Raw genomic sequence first — 19,126 nt, forward strand, 5'->3', positions numbered from 1 at the left:
ACATCCTACATTCCACGTCAGCAAGATAAAACCAGTGTATGAGAGCACACTTATTCCCGCCTCCAAGCCCCCACCACCACCCCAGTTCTTCGAAGGTGGTCTAACTTACAAGGTCCGCAAGCTGCTGGAGGTCCGCAATAGGTGTCGGGGCAAGCAATTCCTGGTGGATTGGAAGGGTTATGGTCTTGAGGAAAGGTGCTGGGTACCTGCGAGGTTTATAGTAGACAAGACTCTCATCCAGGATTTTTATTATCAGCCTGGGCCATCAGGAGTCGGCCCTAGAGGGGGGGGGGGGTACTGTTGTGCACCGCCAAAAGTGTTAGTCAGTCATGTTTCATGTTGTTATTTTTGTATTATTTTTCACTTCTCGTTTTGTTTTGTCAAGTCTCATTTCAGGTTCCTTGAATCCCTTTCCTAATGTGTTCTCCCGCGCTCATCAGCGTCAGCCCCGCCCCTGATTGTTTTTCACCTGTGTCTTGTTGTCGAGTGTTAAATCCCCCCAGTCTCCCAGTGTTCAGTTGTCAGTTCGTCTTGTCCTGTCCTCATGCCAGAACTCTGCTCATCAACGGTTGCTCTTTTGTTACATGCCTTATTCATGCTCCTGAAACTTATTATAATTTTGTTCCTCACGTTGTGAGTGATTTTTTGTTGTGCCTTTGTGAAACCTATTTTTGTTCGCCTCGTGAAGAGTGCCGTTATCTTTTTTGAATATCCTTTTTGGCAAATAAAGTATATTACTTGTAGTTTATCTCTGGCTCCCGGGTCATGCATTTGAGTCCTTTTTTCCCTTGTGTATCCAAGTTCGTAACAATATCCTGTCTTACAGAACATTTTCTAAAATGTATTAAACGCAATCTCTACACATGACGTTTATTATAAGAAGTGCACCTTTTATAACTTTAGTTGTACTTACACCCACTGAAGTCTGGCACCTTGAATAAGATTACACCTTGAATTGAAAATAACTGTACAATAACTGTGGTTTGAACTCAACTGTAAATAAAGTGTGGGCTGGAAGTTGAAAGTCAAATCATACTTTATTATGACACCTTGGTTTCTCAAGGTCTTTTTATAGGACTTTAAGGAAGTAACCTCTTCCCTTTTGTGAATGCCTCACTGCAATCTGTGTAACACATTTAGATGAGTTTGAGAAAACCATGGATTGCCACATTGCCTTTGGATGAAAAAGAGGGAAATACAGAGTATGTGTTGGTTTTAATGAGGTGACCTCCCTTTGTGTACTTCTCCCTGTCAAAGCTGGCTGTTTGTTTGAGCTGCAGATGCGTGACAGGGTCAGTCTGTTACTGTACTTACAGAAGTACGTTCCTGCTAAGAAGCTCCCTGTTGAGACAAAAATGAACCTGCCGTCCAGAGAGGAGTGTGAGGGTTGGGACCCGGCACAAGTAGCCTTCTTTTTGGGCCAGGTGAGTACAGGAAGAAAATGGAGAATAAATATCAGGAAACCAATGGATGCTAATGGGCCTATTTTCTCATGATTTTAAAGTTTAGTATAGCTGTTGAATTACACTAATCATCTGGGAATTAAATGCAGTTAATCTGTGTAGTTAAGTGGAAACGTTCTGGAAAGTTAATCAATATGTGTTTAATGCCCTCAGAACAAAATGGCAGAGTGTGCTGGCACCGTGAACAGACTGAGAATTGATGGACACAGACTTCTGGTGAGTTAATCCCTCACATTTTCCTTCTTAAAACTCATTCGATCCATCTTGACGTTACATTATCTACTAATCCTTTCAGCATCATATCTGGGATGAGGTAGGGCTCAGTTTTTCTAATTATTTCAAAATGGACAAATCCTCCCGAGCAATTATTGTTGTGATTATGGTATTAAAAACAGCAACATTATTACAATTCCTCAAGCTATTTGTCTCTGTTTTGCTTTAAAAATAAACAGCTAGAAAACACTGTTCAAAATAGCCAACTTTTAAAACACTGTCATTCTTTTTTTTAGGTTAAATATATTTGTAGGAGTTATTTAATTGTCAAGATATATAATCCTTAACCTTTAAAGTAGCTATTTGTTGTATACATTGAAACATAAACTTTACTATGAATCATAAATTGAACTGCAACACTGTGAATGTCTAAAGTTATAAAACAGGGGGGAGTTTACAGGATATGAAACATGACTAGTGTAAATATAAAAGCTTGTATTACTTCCCGCACTCATGTAATCCACCCTAACACTAATATGGAAGTGAGTACATCAGTTGCAACTTCTGCTTTAATATTGCACTCATACTGTAAGTGCATGGTCTCCATCCTCCACATTGTGTGTATATGTAGCGTGGTACAGAGTGAAGTAGCCCTCCACTACACATTTAATTTGAAAGTCTTTTATTTTGTTCTGCAAAGAGCCAAAATATATATATTATTATCACAGTTCGCCACACACACACACACCATGACTTCACTCAAGTGTATGTTTACGTTCTCTGCACGTATTTACTATACTAACACAGAAACAAAATGAACATCTGCATCAACATCCAAACAATAATCATGTCTGTTGCATTGCTATTCCAGACCAGTTTCATCTTGTACATTCAATATCAATGTGTTGCTCCGATACACAGTCAGCCAATCATGTCTACCTAACATTGTCACATTAACCAAATCACTTATGTATCTCTTTTAACTTATTTATTTATCTATTAACTATACACGAGCAGTCCGGGCTCTTTAGACCGGCTCATTGTTCTACTTTCCCGCCTCACGCTCGCTCAAGCTAACAAGGCCACCAGTGCTAACTACTGGCTAGCCATTTTCAGTACGTTACGTTTGCTGAACAAGTAACGTTCATAAACACTACTACATAAAGTCCAACCGGGATCATAAACTCACACATAACATATTCACTCATCAATTACACAATTCCAACTCTCCGTTCTTACCTGCAAAGAGCCAAAATATATATATTATTATCACAGTTCGCCACACACATACACCGTGACTTCACTCAAGTGTATGTTTACGTTCTCTGAACGTATTCACGCGAGACTTCTCTTTGTCCCCAACACCGTGTAGCGAACGCGCCCTCTGCTGGTCGGAGTTAGACACTACATACTGCTAGATAACACTACATTTTTCCAACAATAAACCAACCATTCCTTATCAGAAAACACACAAACAATTCTCACCACACTCTGAACATGAGCTGTATTAAACTCAAATCATGTTAACCATGTAATTACTAATAATGTAGGTATATCAACCCACTAATGGCTCTGTATGCCACATATACTCTCTGAGGGCTTTTCGAATGTTTCTGAGATGAACACTGACACAATGAGTGCAAGTGAGAGAGTAAGAACTGTGAAATGAGACTTGGGGGATAATAAAGCTGTGATCCCTACTTATTTAAGTAAGTATCATTAAATCTGCTTCAGTCGAGAGGGAGGAACTGTCTAATGAGGATTTCATGCAGTGAAACAACTGAAGCATTGGTATATAATTCCCTAATATTATAATTCCAAGGAACCTAATAAAACTTCAGTGATACTTCCTGCACATTGACATGCCCGTAGAAGCATATTCATAAGTGTCTTTTTAGTGGCCACTTATAAACACTTATAAACACTTCTCTCCACTAACAAATGAGAGCAACAATCTTCTCTTGTATTCATTATTCAATGACCCTGAGCTGATTCCATTTTAGGTGGGATATTGCATCATGGTAATATTTCCCCCTATCTCTCACAGGCCTATCTCCCACAAAATATGCTCACTGTTGAGTTTTATGAGTCAAATGAATAATGTTGCAGTGTGGAGGCTTTGATGTGCAAGTTACCAGTGCAGATCTGAAAAATACATATACATGCAGTTTGTGTATTGACTGATAGATCCCGTAGCTACAACCCAGCACACACAGGCTCCATTAAGCTCAGGTAAACCCACGCTCGTATTGAATGAGGATATTTCACCATGGCTGCACAGCTGGCTGAACACACACTCAATTTAAACAGCTTCAAGGCTACAGAATCATATATATACACTCAAATACTAGTAGTACTTTTAGTCAGGAGAAGTTTTGTTCTCTGTGTTTGATTTTAAGCCTTGCTAGCGACGTAAAAAGTCTAAATCTGAAATATTTCAACAAAAATTGGCTTGATCGGAATTAACAGACATTCATTGTCCCTGCAAGAATATGTAAAGCACAGGCTTTTCCACTTGCACAATCCTTAAGTTGACATCATATATGTGGTTCATAGTGAAATATCAACAACTATTGAATGAATTGGTGTAAAACATATTCATTCACTATTACAGATATAATAGAAGCCCCTATTTTTCAGCTTGTAATCATAGGCTGTACAAAAGAAGAAGTTACATTTGTCAACGTGCCTCAAGTTTTATCTAATTGCAGTCCCCATCTTGGTTCCATGAAACCAGACGTGAAACAATGGGTTAATCTAAGTACAACCGAATGCTGAACAAGACTTTTTGTAAGGCTACCGAAAGGTTACATTAACTTTCACTGAAATGTTAAAGGGCTAAAGTTTTTAGAAATCTCCATAACAACTCAACCAGACAACACTGTGGTAGCGACCTGGGAATCACAAGATAGCCATGCCCAATGAAACGCTAAAACACCACGCCATTACACATTATTTTATGTTTATTTATAATTACAAACATTTGGTATACATAACCAAACAGCAGTTCAGAGTATACGGCCTTCTTGGAGACCCTGGAAAGAGTCCTGTATGGGGCTCCTGAAGGGGACTCTTTAATCTTGCTGGGAGACTTCAACGCACATGTGGGCAATGATGGAGACACTTGGAGGGGCGTGATTGGGAGGAACGGCCCCCCTGATCTGAACCGGAGTGGTGGTTTGTTACTGGACTCTGTGCTAGTCATGGATTGGCCATAACAAACACCATCTTCGAACATAAGGATGCTCATAAGTGTACGTGTTACCAGAGCACCCTAGGCAGAAGGTCCATGATCGATTTCGTTATCGTATCATCGGACCTGAGGCCGTATGTTTTGGACACTCGGATAAAGAGAGGGGCGGAGTTGTCAACTGATCACCATCTGGTGGTGAGTTGGGTCGAGTGGCGGGGGAAGCCTCTGGATAGACCTGGTAAGCCCAAACGTGTAGTTCGGGTGAACTGGGAACATCTGGAGGAGGCCCAAGTTCAGGAGGCCTTCAACTCACACCTCCGGCGGAGCTTTTCGGGCATTCCTGTGGAGGTTGGGGACATTGAACCAGAGTGGTCGGTGTTCAAAGCCTCTATTGCCGAAGCCACGGCGGGAGCTGTGGTCTCAAGGTCTTAGGTGCCTCAAGGGGCGGTAACCCTCGAACCTCCTGGTGGACACCGGTGGTCAGGGAAGCCGTCCGACGGATTTGTTATCCCGGGGGACTCCTGAGGCAGTTGCAAGGCACCGACAGGCCCGAAGGGCAGCAGCCTCAGCCGTGGCCGAGGCAAAGCAGCGGGTGTGGGAGAAGTTCGTTGAAGACATGGAAAAGGACTTCGGGCGGCACCAAAGTTGTTCTGGAAAACTGTCCGACACCTCAGGAGGGGGAAGCAGGGGACCATCCAAGCTGTGTACAGTAAGGATGGGACACTGTTGACCTCAACTGATGGAGTGTTAGGGCGTTGGAAGGAACACTTTGAGGAACTCCTGAACCCGACAACTCTGCCCTCTATGTTAGAGGCAGAGCTGGAGTATGACGGGGGATCAACACCAAACTCCCGGGGGGAGGTCACTGAGGTCGTCAAACAACTCCACAGTGGCAAAGCCCCGGGGGTGGATGAGATCCGCCCAGAAATGCTGAAGGCTCTGGGTGTTGAGGGACTGTCATGGTTGACACGTCTCATCAACGTTGCGTGGAAGTCGGAAACAGTACCGAAGGAGTGGCAGACCGGGGTGGTGGTTCTCCTTTTCAAAAAGGGGGATCAGAGGGTGTGTGCCAATTACAGAGGCATCACACTACTCAGCCTCCCCGGGAAAGTTTACTCTAAGGTACTCGAAAGGAGGGTCAGGCCGATTGTCGAACCTCAGATTGAGGAGGAACAATGCGGATTCCGTCCTGGTCGTGGAACGACGGATCAGCTTTTTACTGAAAGAACGAGATCACGGATACAAGCGGCCGAGATGGGTTTTCTCCGCAGGGTGGCTGGTGTCTCCCTTAGGGATAAGGTGAGAAGTTCAGTCATCCGGGAGGGACTCGGAGTTGAACCGCTCCTCCTTCACGTCGAAAGGAGCCAGTTGAGGTGGTTCGGGCACCTAGTTAGGATGCCACCTGGGCACCTCCCTAGAGAGGTGTTCCAGGCACGTCCAGCTGGGAAGAGACCAAGGGGTAGACCTAGGACCAGGTGGAGGGATTATATCTCTACGCTGGTCTGGGAGCGCCTTGGGATCCCCCAGTCAGAGCTGGTTGATGTGGCCAGGGAAAATAAAGTTTGGGGCTCTCTGCTGGAACCCCCGCGACCCGACCACGGATAAGCGGGAGAAGATGGATGGATGGATGGATGGATGGTATACATAACTCAACAAAATATGTAATATAGGTATAGTACATTTTAGACATGTAAATGCAGAGATCCCAAAAGTACACACATCCTTTACTCAAATAGAAGTAAAGATACTCGTGTTCAAAAATACTCTGGTAAAAGTAGAAGTACTGACTAACATTCTTTACTCAAGTAAGAGTAAAGAAGAATGGGCTTTGAAATGTACTTCAGTAAAAAAGTACCCATAGCTACCAGCTGTTTTAAAGAGTACCTGACCTCCCTTTATATTAATAGAACAATAATGTCATTGTTAGCTAATGAATGTTTCCATGCTGAACAACGGCAACATGACAACGTTTCCATTGGTCCCTCTTCTTTAGAGAAGACCAGGGAATGATGGATACACGGATCGTTTTCAAATCAATAGGCACGCAATGACTCTAAAGAATAATGATCACGCCACCAAACACACATTTCATCTAAAGTAACGAGCTGTTTTGAAAATGTTAGATGTAGAAAGTCTCAGGTATGTGTTAAAAATGTAAGAAGTCAAAGTAAAAAGTCGTCGGAAAAATAAGTAGTGGAGTAAAGTACTGATACCAGACAAATGTACTTACTGTAAGTACAGTAACGAAGTATTTGTACTCCACTACTTCCCACCTCTGTTTAAATGAGGATATGTTACCCACCATATATATGTATTGTTATTTAGCAAAAGATGGTATAGTATAACTACAATGATAACCACTCAGCGTCAAAAGTAGACGCTCAGAGCAACTTCACTGTTGGTCAAACAAATAACAGACTTTAATTCAGGAGACCACCGTAAGTGTCAGGTCGGAAATGCAATGTGGAGGTTATTTTAAGTGATATCACGTAAATTATTTAAACCCTAACTGAAATACTTTCTTAAACCTTGAATGCGGAGAGTTTGGCAACAAGTGAGTTCCCTGATGGCTTACCTGACTTGTAAAGACAGAGCATTTGGTGTATACAGTATAAAGAGTGATTTGTCTCTTTGCTGTGTGCTTGTGTGTCCTTGTACCCTGCCCTCACTTCTCCATGTGTGTCGGACAGATCAGTGTTAATATTTAATCTGCCATCTGCACCCTCATGAATTGTTGTTTTGACAGCTTAAGCTCTAAAATAATTGCTCTAAAAGCGTTTGTCAGTTTTAGAAAATATTTTATCTCAGAATTCAGTGTGTGCACACTTTACCTATTCAGTTATAAGTGCTGTTTCTCATTGTTACTTAGCAGTTCCTCCTTTATATCTGAGGCTAATGCCTCAGGCAATGAAATGTCACTTCCTGTTGCAAGAGGATATTACAACAGCAACTTTCAGCTTTGATGCTTTAATGTTGGCTGAATCAAAGTTGTGTTGTGAATGCAGAAACAGCTATTTACTTACATGTATATTGACATATGCTTTTTTACTTCAAAGAACACTTTCAGTCAAAAGTGTGGTTTACTCAAAAAGCTTAGAGCTACAGTTTGACACGAGAAGGCTGATTTTACATTTTTTTAAAGTAGGATAGTTTGTCTTATATAAGAAGTTTAAAACATTTACATATACATATAACTTTGTTACATCACAACTATTTATTTAATAAGTATTAAAGAGGACATATTCTGCTCATTTTCAGGTTCATATCAGTATGTAGTGTCTCTACTCTGTGACATGTCTCCATGCTCCATGTTCAAAAAGCTCTTTATTTTTCTCATACTGCCTGTGCTGCAGCACCTCTTTTCACCCTCTGTCTGAAACCAGAGACCACTCTAAGCAGTTGACCAACCACAACAGAGCCGGCCAGCTAACCAATCAGAGCAGACTGGGCTCTGGTTTCAGACAGAGGGTGAAAAGAGGTGCTGAAGCACAGGCAGTATGAGAAAAATAAAGAGCTTTTTTTAACATTAAAGCATGGAGACATGTCACAGTAAGGCATAAAATACAAATATGAACCTGAAAATGATCATAACAATTACCCCTTTAAAGACTTCACCTAATAATTTCAAACCTTGTATGGACATATTTTTCTTTTTTAAATATTTTCTATCAACCAAATTATGAAAAAACTGATTTATTGCTAATCAAAATAATCTATAGTTGCAGTCCTATACAATGCTATAATGTGTGCAAAAATAACCTGAGAGACATAAAATATAGCATAACTAATAATTAACAAATGTTCTCAATTATCATTGTATATAGTTAAATAAGAATACAATACAATACAGCTTTATTTATAGAGCACTTTAAACCTCCAGACCAAAGTGCTGTACAGTCAAATAAACAAAACAAAACATACAAAAAGTAACACAGCTCAGCTCACACACCATAAAACAAGTACAAGTAAAAACAATAGACAATTTAAAAGCAATAAAAGCAACACTCTAAAATATGTTAATACGCTAAGGAGAAGAAGTGGGTTTTAAGAAGCGATTTAAAAGCAGGCAGTGTGGAGGCCTGTCTGATGTGCAGGGGAAGATCGTTCCACAGCGTGGGAGCCGCTACAGAGAAGCAACGGCCCCCTCTGAGCTTTGCCTTGGTTCTGGGCCCGTTCAGGAGCAGTTGATCCGCTGACCTGAGAGGGCGGTTGGGCGTGTAAGGGTGTAGCAGCTCCGAAATATATGGTGGGGTCATGCCATTTAGGGATTTAAAAGTAAATAAAAGGATTTTGAAATTAATCCTAAAATGTATTGGCAGCCAATGGAGCGAAGCCAAAATGGGGGAAATGTGATCATATTTCCGTGTGCCAGTTAAAAGCCTTGCTGCAGCATTTTGCACCCGCTGCAGACGAGCGAGGGAGGACCCACTGACCCCCATGTAGAGAGAGTTACAGTAATCTCTCCGAGTGGTGACAAAGGCATGGATTACTGTCTCAAACTGCTGTCTGGAGAGAAAAGGTTTTATTTTGGCTAGCTGCCTCAGGTGGTAAAAGCTCGTTTTTACCACCGATTTAATCTGACTCAAGTTTTTAGTTCAGGATCCATTTTAATGCCAAGGTTCGTAATGGTGGGCTTGGTGTACTAAGAGAATCAACTAAAGTTTTAGTTAAGTAAATTATCATTGTTATATTTTTGTTATTACAAATCTACTTACCATTTATTCATGGTTATAAATAAAAGTATTACCAGCAGAAATGCAGCAGAAAAGCTGGAACAACTGTTTGTGATGAGTTCACTTTGACTCATCAGTAACACAGCATGTGTCCATGGGCAGAAAGGGCATGTACTCTGAATGTCATCCAGTAAATGTGCTGCTGCTGAGCACTGCCTTTGGCCTACTTTGCATATTCACATAATGCCTATACAGTAGATGGAGCAAAGGTCATAAAAATCCTCATTTAAATACGCACAAATAATAGGCAATGCAGAGCTAAACTGCTATCATAAGACAAAATGCTTCGAATGCGCCATGCTCACATTCCAGCTCTTCATTCAGTGGTAAAAAATACAATCTGTCCGAGTGGTGGGTGGCTGTTCAACAGTGTGGATGAGAATGACAGTCAGTCAGCACAGTGTATAGATATAGGTGTTCTCCAGCTCTTTGATGCCTTGTCAGCTCACGCAGATAGACGGGTTAAAAGAGATACTGTATGTATCAGATCAAAGGAACCGTCAGCCTCCATCAATGTGACGCTGTGTGAGATATGATGACACTCAAAGTAAAGGGCAGCCTATGCACACATATTTGGCAAAATATATCACATTATTGCTTTGTTGTTGGTATCAAACATCTAGAGTGGCATGCTGGAAAACAAATATGTGCTTTCTACCCTTGTGGTTGATAATAGAGAAATCACTTTGGTGGCATAAGAAGACAGAATATATCAGAATACCTTTATTGGTCCCACAGAGGGGAAATGTACATTGTTACAGCAGAGAAAGAGCCAAAGACAGCTTAATGTTACCTAAGAAGCATGCATAAAAACAAATATTAAAGATTAAAACAAAAATAATAAAAAAAGTTGCACAATTTACAAAAAACACATCCTGTAACAGTTCTGAGGATTTAGCAGCCAGTTTGTTTAGTGTCATATAGACCGTTCGGCCACACGAGGACGACCGAATACGGCACTAAACGACTGCGGAAACGATAACGGGTCCCAAGGTGGATAGAACGGCATACGCAACGCTCTGGGGGGGTCCAACGGCTCCGTGTGTACGCCCTATACGATCATTTTCTGATAATGATGAGGCAATAGCCCCACCTCTCCCCACCTCTGCTGCTCACCCCCGCGTCAAAGTAAACGGCACACTGAATTCAGATTATTTATCTTTCTCTCGATATGGACCTAAACAAGAGTGAAGTCTAATCTGACAGGACGGAGACACCTCTCAAACTACCTAAACTAGTTATAAATGTTTATTTTTACTGTCGGCCGGGTCACTCATTACTGGATCAGCTGCTGCATGAAACAGACACTGACGCTGTCCGAAGAGAGGGAGGAAAAAGAGAGGCTCCATATATTTTATTATAATATATAGATTCGTTATTCATTTGTTTTAAAGCTCAATAAATAAAACCTTTGACCGGCACTTTTATAATTTTGTCCGGAAGATTTAAACTTTAATACACGTTGACTGGCGAAAAACTCTCCCGCTTCCCTCGGCCCCCACCGCGGAGAATAAACAGAAGGGCAACCATGACAACCATGCTTCTTCGCTGCTTTTGTGGAGGAAGTTACAGCGCCACGTACAGGCTCCTGGATATGTACTGCAGCTTCTCCAGCGGTTGGAGCTAAACGGAGCTGTCTTGTGTGGACAGACACTATCCGGTGAATATTGCATGTGGACGGAAGCTTTTTTGCGATTGCGTTTGCGTTAATCCTATGCGTTTAGCCGTTTTCGTCCTCGTGTGGCCGGGGCCTAAAGCTACAGGCAAAGGATCTGCCTTTTTGGAACAGGGCTGAAACAGAGGGGATTATGGCATGCTACAATGCATGATCTGTTTGGTATTTCAAGGCAAACACTTAAATTAGATGTCTTGTATATACACCTGAGACATATTATATACTGTTGAAAAAGAGTATAACAGGAGGAGCAGGACCTTTAACAAATCGTTTTTAGCCTCAACATGCCCCTTGCCATTCTAACAGAAGGCAGCTCATGTGATCAAAAGTTGTCTGCCATGTGAGTGTTTTGAGTGAATATTTCACACCAGTAGAACTATTGCTCAATGGATATAAGATGTGTGCATTGCTATGTTGTGTACTTCATACTGTGTATTAGACATCTCTTTCAACCTCAAGGACATGATGTTACGAACTCAGACACTTAGGATGTAGGACCCAATTGCACGACCCGGGAGACAGAGGTAAAGTATTTGTAAGATACTTTATTTTCCAAATACAGCATTGAACAACAAAAAAGGTAACTATCAAAACTCTAGCCGAGATGAAAAAAAATAGAGAACAAAAACTGAAAGCGCTCACGTAGTGAGGAATCAAACTTTTTCAAGAGCACAAGGAGCATAGACCTGACCATAGCAAGAGACAATACGAACTGACGAGGAACACTGGGAGACAGGGAAATTTAACCACGTGACAATGAGAAACCGGTGTGAACAATCAGGGGCGGGACTGACGCTGATGAGCACAGGAGACACAGAAGGATGCCAGGTGAAAACAATCAGGAAGCCTGGAATGAGAGATAAATGTTGAGTGAGAAAACAAACATAAAAATGAACCTCTCTAGCATTTCTGTCAGTGCACAACAGTACATGGACGTCTGCAACAGCCTTCATCCGAGCTGAACTTCGGAGAAAAGACTGACGAGCACCAGCCCAAACTCGGTGACAACGTCTGATCATGCATGAGCCGATGGAACCATCACCTCTTCCTCGTTGTTAGGGAAAAGCGGAGGCTGTAAACCATTGACACAATGGAATGGAGAGAGACCTGTGGCTGCCGTAGGAAGAGTATTGTGGGCAAACTCGACCCATGTGAGGTGGTCACTCCATGTGGTCTGGTTCCGGGAGACGAGACAACGTAGCGTAGTCTCTAGTTCTTGGTTCAGACGCTCCGACTGTCCATTTGACTGAGGGTGATATCCTGATGACAAGCTGACGGTGGCACCTGAGTCGACAAAACTCCTTCCAGAAAACGGAAATGAATTGTGGACCCCTGTCGGAAACAATGTCATCAGGGAATCCATGGATCCTCAATATGTGATTCATCATGACCTCTGCGGTGACTTTGGCAGAGGGAAGCTTGGTCAATGGGAAGAAGTGAGCCATCTTTGAAAATCGATCCACCACTGTTAGAACTGTAGTCTTGCCTCTGGATGAAGGAAATCCTGTCACAAAATCCATTGAGATGTGTGACCAAGGACGTTGGGGAATCGGCAGCGGCTGGAGCAAGCCCATCTTGACTTGAGACGAGGTCTTATTACACGCACACACCGGACAAGCCGCTACATGCTCCGCCACATCCTTCCTCATGGTTGGCCACCAGAAAACGTTGTCTGGCACGAAAGCACAGATGGGTGAGCCCAGTGGATGACCTTGGAGCGAAGAGCCTCAGGAACAAACAGCAGATTGTTGGGACACTCGCTAGGTGCTGGATGCATGACAGTCGCCTTTTTAACGTCCGACTCCACCTGCCAGGAAAAGGCTCCGATCACACGGTTAAGTGGAAGGATGGTCTTGGGCTCTACGGCAAGTGGTTCTGGATCGTAAAGACGAGACAAAGCATCAGGTTTTTGATTCTGAGACCCGGGATGAAAAGAGAGTGAAGTTGAACCTACTAAAGAATAGTGTCCACCTGGCCTGACGGGAGTTGAGACGCTTAGCCTTTCTTATATATTCCAGATTGTTGTGATCTGTCCAGACTAAAAACGGCTGCTCTGCCCCCTCTAGCCAGTGTCTCCATTCCTCGAGGGCAGCTTTTACAGCCAACAGTTCCTTGTTTCCCACGTCATAATTCCGCTCTGCTGTTGTTAACTTCCGCGACAGGTAAGCACATGGATGCATCTTGTTGTCTTTTACAGAACGTTGACAGTACTCCTCCAATTCCCTCATTGGAAGCATCAACCTCAACCATAAACTGGCGGTGGGGATCTGGAATGGTGAGTATGGGAGCTGATGTGAATCTCTCTCTGAGGCGTTGGAAAGCGATTTCCGCCTGGGGAGTCCACTTGAAAGGAACCTTAGGAGAAGTCAGAACATGCAGAGGGGCAGCAACAGAACTGCAATTCCTAATAAACTTCCTATAGAAGTTAGCAAATCCTAGAACTGCTGAACCTAGAACTGCTGAACCTTCTTCCTGGAGTCTGGTGTGGGCCACTGGGATACTGCACTGATTTTAGCAGGATCCATTTGGATATGATTAGGTGAGATTGTGTGTCCTAAGAAAGACACCTCTTCTGTGTAGAACTCACATTTCTCTGCCTTGACATATAGCTGATTCTCAAGCAGTTTCTGCAAAACCTGGCGGACATGGTTAACATGAGATTTAGCGTCTGGGGAGAAAATCAGAATATCATCCAGATACACAAACACTGAAATATTCAAAAATTCCCGCAAAACCTCATTTACAAAAGCTTGAAACACAGCAGGTGCATTGCATAGTCCAAAATGCATTACTAGGTACTCATAGTGACCACTCTGAGTGTTGAATCCTGTCTTCCACTCATCCCCTTTTCTTATTCTAACCAAGTGATATGCATTTCTTAAATCTAGCTTGGTGAATATCTTGGCAGTTTGAAGCAGTTCAAAAGCAGATGACATGAGTGGCAGAGGATAGCGGTTCTTCACCGTAATGTCATTTAGTGGACTGTAGTCTATGCAAGGTCTCAGAGACCCGTCTTTCTTTCCCACAAAGAAAAATCCCGCTCCGGCTGGAGAAGATGAAGGACAGATAATCCCTGATTTGAGTGAAGAGGAGATGTATTCGTCCATTGCTGCTCTCTCAGGTCTCGAAATCGAGTAAAGTCTCCCCTTGGGAATGGGGGCTCCCGGTAAGAGATCAATGGGACAGTAAAAATCTCGGTGAGGAGGTAGCGACAGGGCTTTGGACTTGTTAAACGCTTCCTTTAAATCATGGTAACAGGGAGGTACCTTCTGTAGATCAGGATAGTCAGGGTGATCAATAATGATACTAGAGTCTGTTGGTGCATTAACAGGTTGTGAAAGTTTACACCTGCCAATACAATCCTCTCCCCATTCCTTAATTCTCCCTGAACACCAGGCAATGTGAGGATTGTGGGTCTTAAACCATGGAAACCCCAAAATAATCGGGTGCTGAGCCGACTCGAAAATATGAAATTGCATGCTCTCTGTATGGTCCTTATTCACATTAATCTGAATGGGCTCAGTGCAATGGGTAACTGAACAACAAGCGGCCGTCTAAGGCACTGGCATTAACAGGCTGAGATAGCAGAACAGTCTTTATTTCTATCTGATTGACTATGCCCCAGTCCATAAGGCTTTCGTCAGCCCCTGAGTCAATGGCCTGATTGTTAATACATTACATTACATTACATTGCATTTAGCTGACGCTTTTATCCAAAGCGACTTACAATAAGTACATTCGACCAGGAAGACACAACCTTGAAGAAAACAGAATCATATAAGTACATCAGGTTTCATAGAGCCAAACATTTCAAGTGCTACTCAACTGGCTTTAGGTAAGCCAGTCCTTTATTAGTATAAAAGTGCTTCGTTAATAGTTCTAACGCTCGAAGTGGAGTCGAAAGAGATGAGTTTTCAGTTTGCGCCGGAAGATGTGCAAGCTATCTGCCGTCCTGATGTCAATGGGGAGCTCATTCCACCATCTTGGAGCCAGGACAGCAAACCCACATGTTTTCGCCGATGGGAACTTGGGTCCCCCTCGCAGCGAGGGCGCAACGAGTCGTTTGGCTGATGCAGAGCGTAGTGCACGCGCTGGGGTGTACGGTTTAACCATGTCCTGGATGTAGGAAGGGCCAGATCCATTCGCAGCATGGTAAGCAAGTACCAGTGTCTTGAAGTGGATTCTAGCAGTTACCGGAAGCCAGTGAAGGGAGCGGAGGAGCGGAGTGGTGTGGGAGAATTTAGGAAGGTTGAAGACCAGACGAGCCGCTGCATTCTGGGTGAGCTGCAGAGGTCGGATGGCACATGCAGGTAGACCAGCCAGGAGGGAGTTGCAGTAGTCTAGGCGTGAGATGACGAGAGCCTGGACCAGAACCTGAGTCGCTTTCTGAGTCAGCTGGGGACGTATCTTCCTGATGTTGTAAAGCGTGTATCTGCAGCAACGGGTTGTAGCAGCGATGTTTGCAGTGAAGGACAGGTTGTTATCTAGGGTCACACCCAGATTCCTTGCAGTCTGAGTCGGGGAAACAACTGAGGTGCCGATGTTGATTGTTAGGTCAAGAGTGGGACAATCTTTTCCCGGGAGGAAGAGCAGCTCAGTCTTGTCAAGGTTGAGCTTGAGGTGGTGAGCAGACATCCACTGAGAGATGTCAGCTAGACAAGCAGAGATGCGTGCAACGACCTGGGTCTCTGAGCGGAGAAAGGACAGAATTAATTGGGTGTCATCAGCGTAGCAGTGGTAAGAAAAACCATGCGGGCTAATGACTGATCCGAGCGAGTTTGTGTACAGGGAGAAGAGGAGGGGACCAAGAACAGAGCCCTGAGGGACCCCCGTAGTTAATTGACAAGGGTCGGACTCAGACCCTCTCCAAGTCACCCTGTAGGTACGGTCTTTCAGGTATGAGGTGAGAAGGGAAAGTGCAGAGCCTGAAACTCCAAGTTTTTGGAGAGTGCGAAGGAGGATCTGATGATTCACCGTGTCGAATGCAGCAGACAGGTCCAACAGGATGATGACAGAGGGGAGGGATGCAGTTTTGGCAGTGTGCAGTTCCTCCGTGACAGCAATGAGAGCAGTTTCTGTGGAGTGACCTGCCTTGAAACCAGACTGGTGCGGATCCAGAAGGTTGTTCTGATTGAGATAACAGGAGAGTTGTTTAAAGACAGCGCGTTCAAGTGATTTAGACAGGAACGGAAGGAGAGAGACAGGCCTGTAGTTTATAACATCAGACGGGTTGAGAGTGGGTTTCTTTAGGAGAGGGTTTACTCTTGCCTCCTTGAGACTGTTTGGAAAGTGACCAGAAGTTAGAGAAGTGTTGATGAAATGGGTGAGAAACGGTAGAATATCAGGAGCGATAGTCTGAAGGAGGTTTGAAGGGATAGGGTCCAGAGGACAGGTGGTAGGGCGGGCAGAGGTAATGAGGGTAAGAACCTCACTTGGAGAGAGAGGGGAAAAGGAGGTAAGTGTGTTGGTGGAAGGAGGGTCTGGCGGTTAATACAAATGTTTACCTGAGTAACAGGTCGAGGAGGGAAGTCTACGGGAAACTTGCTCACCAGCGCCCTCCTTTTGACTGGTGAACTCGATCTTTTCCTGGGCATGAAGCGAGTTGATGATCCAGCTGGCCGCAGTAGAAACAACAACCCTCCCGTAGACGGCGCTGCCTCTCCTCCAGAGAAAGCCTGGTTCTTCCAGCTGCATGGGTTCACCGGAGTCATTCGGAAGTGTAGTCCTCCGACGGTCCGATAACATGGGCTGGAAATCCTCAGCTGGCGGCGCGACCCTCCGAGACGAATCCTGGAAGCTGGGAACAACATCTCTGTTGTGTCGACGCTCCCTCTCTCTTTCCCGAAGACGGTTATCGATCCGGATGGCCACAGCGATGAGGGATTCCAGATCCCGGGGTGTCTCCAGTGGAGCCAGCTGGTCCTTTATCGGTTCCGAAAGTCCCGTCATGAAGGCGTCACGAAGAGCCGGAACATTCCATCCGCTGCACGAAACTCGATGGCATAATCAACCACCTGACGGTTGAGCTGACGTATTTGAACTGAAGCAGTCTTCTGCTGGCCTCTGTAGCAGGCGATGAGTGGTCAAAAATATGACTCAGTCTCTATGAAATCAGCCAATGAGTAACATAGTTCGGTGTCTCTAGACCATTCTGCAGTAGCCGAGGCTGCAGCTCTTCCCGTTAAGTGAGACACGATAAATGCCACTTTACCATGGTCCGATGAAAAAGCTCCTGGGTTGTGTTGAAAATGCAGATCGCACTGTACCAGAAAGGCTCTGCAATTCGAGGAGTCTCCGAAAAATCTCTCCGGAAGAGCCAGCCGTAAAGGGGAAGAAACAGCCTGATTTGGGTAAACTGTGTCAGCTGGAGTATTGACAGGCAACTTCTCAGCTGTGGATGATGTCACCGGAAGAACAGTCTGTTGGTGAGTGAAGCAATTATTCATTTGGGCAACCAGTTGTTGCATCTGTGTAGAGATGTTTTCTTGATAATCTGCCTGGCGTCCTTCCAGCTCTTTCCTTTCCTGGGCAGCTATGCCTAGCTGTTCCTCATGGTGATAAATCCTCACGTCTTGTGCTGACAGGGCGGCGTGAAGCGTTCTTGGGTCGGCTAGGTCCATAATGGTCAGTTCGTTCTGTTACGAACTCAGACACTTAGGATGTAGGACCCAATTGCACGAACCGGGAGACAGAGGTAAAGTATTTGTAAGATACTTTATTTTCCAAATACAGCATTGAACAACAAAAAAGGTAACTATCAAATCTCTAGCCGAGATGACAAAAATAGAGAACAAAAACTGAAAGCGCTCACGTAGTGAGGAATCGAACTTTTTCAAGAGCACAAGGAGCATAGACCTGACCATAGCAAGAGACAATACGAACTGACGAGGAACACTGGGAGACAGGGACATTTAACCATGTGACAATGAGAAACAGGTGTGAACAATCAGGGGCGGGACTGACGCTGATGAGCACAGGAGACACAGAAAAGATGCCAGGTGAAAACAATCAGGAAGCCTGGAATGAGAGATAAATGTTGAGTGAGAAAACAAACATAAAAATGAACCTCTCTAGCATTTCTGTCGGTGCACAACACATGATCCATCCTTGGCCAATACAAAAACCCTCCACCTTCTGTATGTAGCACATAAAAGGTTAGGCCTATTTGAAGCCAATGCAGTAGCACTTACAATAGTTTGGCTTATTGTAAAGCAAATGTGCACACAGGATTCTTGCTGTTTCTGTACGTTCATGGTTGAATGCACTTATTGTAAGTTGTTTTGGATCAAATGTAATGTTAATGTTTACTATTTGTTTTAGGTACTATATATAATGTACATGTATAATTTGTTCATGATTCTAGAATCCTAAAAAGGTTCCCAATTGCAACAATTCAGACAAAAGAACAATCATGGTATCTCTGTCCACCCCAAATGTATTTCTAGCCATAATAGTAGAATAACTCTCTTATAGGCAATGTTGGGTGTGTCAGTCGCTTCTGTCTTATCTCTGTGACAGTCTGGACCTTTTTTGTCACCTTGGAAGCATCGTAACCGTGCAAGATTCAGTCACAAAACTTTACAGATGTGTAGGTTAAATTACAATGAAAGTCGAGTTTACAGCCCTTGCCTGATTTGGCGTTGTTGGGAAAATACTGAATGTACTCTTCTAATATTAGTAGCACATGATAACAAAGGCCCTACATAGCTGTGTACGTAACAGGATGTATGATAGAAGAGCGTCAGGACTGTTTTAGGCATATGATAGCTACACTCTAAAAACGAATTCAGGCGACCTTTCACCTCCACTTAATTAAATGCATGGTTGCAAGATAAAAATGTGAGTTAAT

General features: G+C 43.6%; 1 protein-coding gene across 3 annotated transcripts in view; it reads left to right on the plus strand.

The window, feature by feature from the left end:
• The first annotated feature begins 1,139 nt into the window (after positions 1-1,139).
• Positions 1,140-19,126, plus strand: part of blnk (B cell linker) — a 64,328-nt gene continuing 46,341 nt past the window's right edge. Inside the window, exons 1-3 of one of the 3 annotated variants that reach the window (XM_034223851.1) lie at positions 1,166-1,202; positions 1,317-1,424; positions 1,617-1,679. In XM_034223851.1, the coding sequence (XP_034079742.1) occupies positions 1,356-1,424; positions 1,617-1,679 (132 nt within the window). In that variant the 5' untranslated portion in view covers positions 1,166-1,202; positions 1,317-1,355. Of the gene's footprint in view, positions 1,425-1,616; positions 1,680-19,126 lie in introns of all 3 variants that reach the window. The other 2 variants (XR_004569752.1, XM_034223842.1) reach the window with 2 other exon arrangements.

The sequence above is a fragment of the Gymnodraco acuticeps genome, unplaced genomic scaffold (assembly GCF_902827175.1).
Source record: "Gymnodraco acuticeps unplaced genomic scaffold, fGymAcu1.1, whole genome shotgun sequence".
Lineage (NCBI taxonomy): Eukaryota > Metazoa > Chordata > Actinopteri > Perciformes > Bathydraconidae > Gymnodraco > Gymnodraco acuticeps.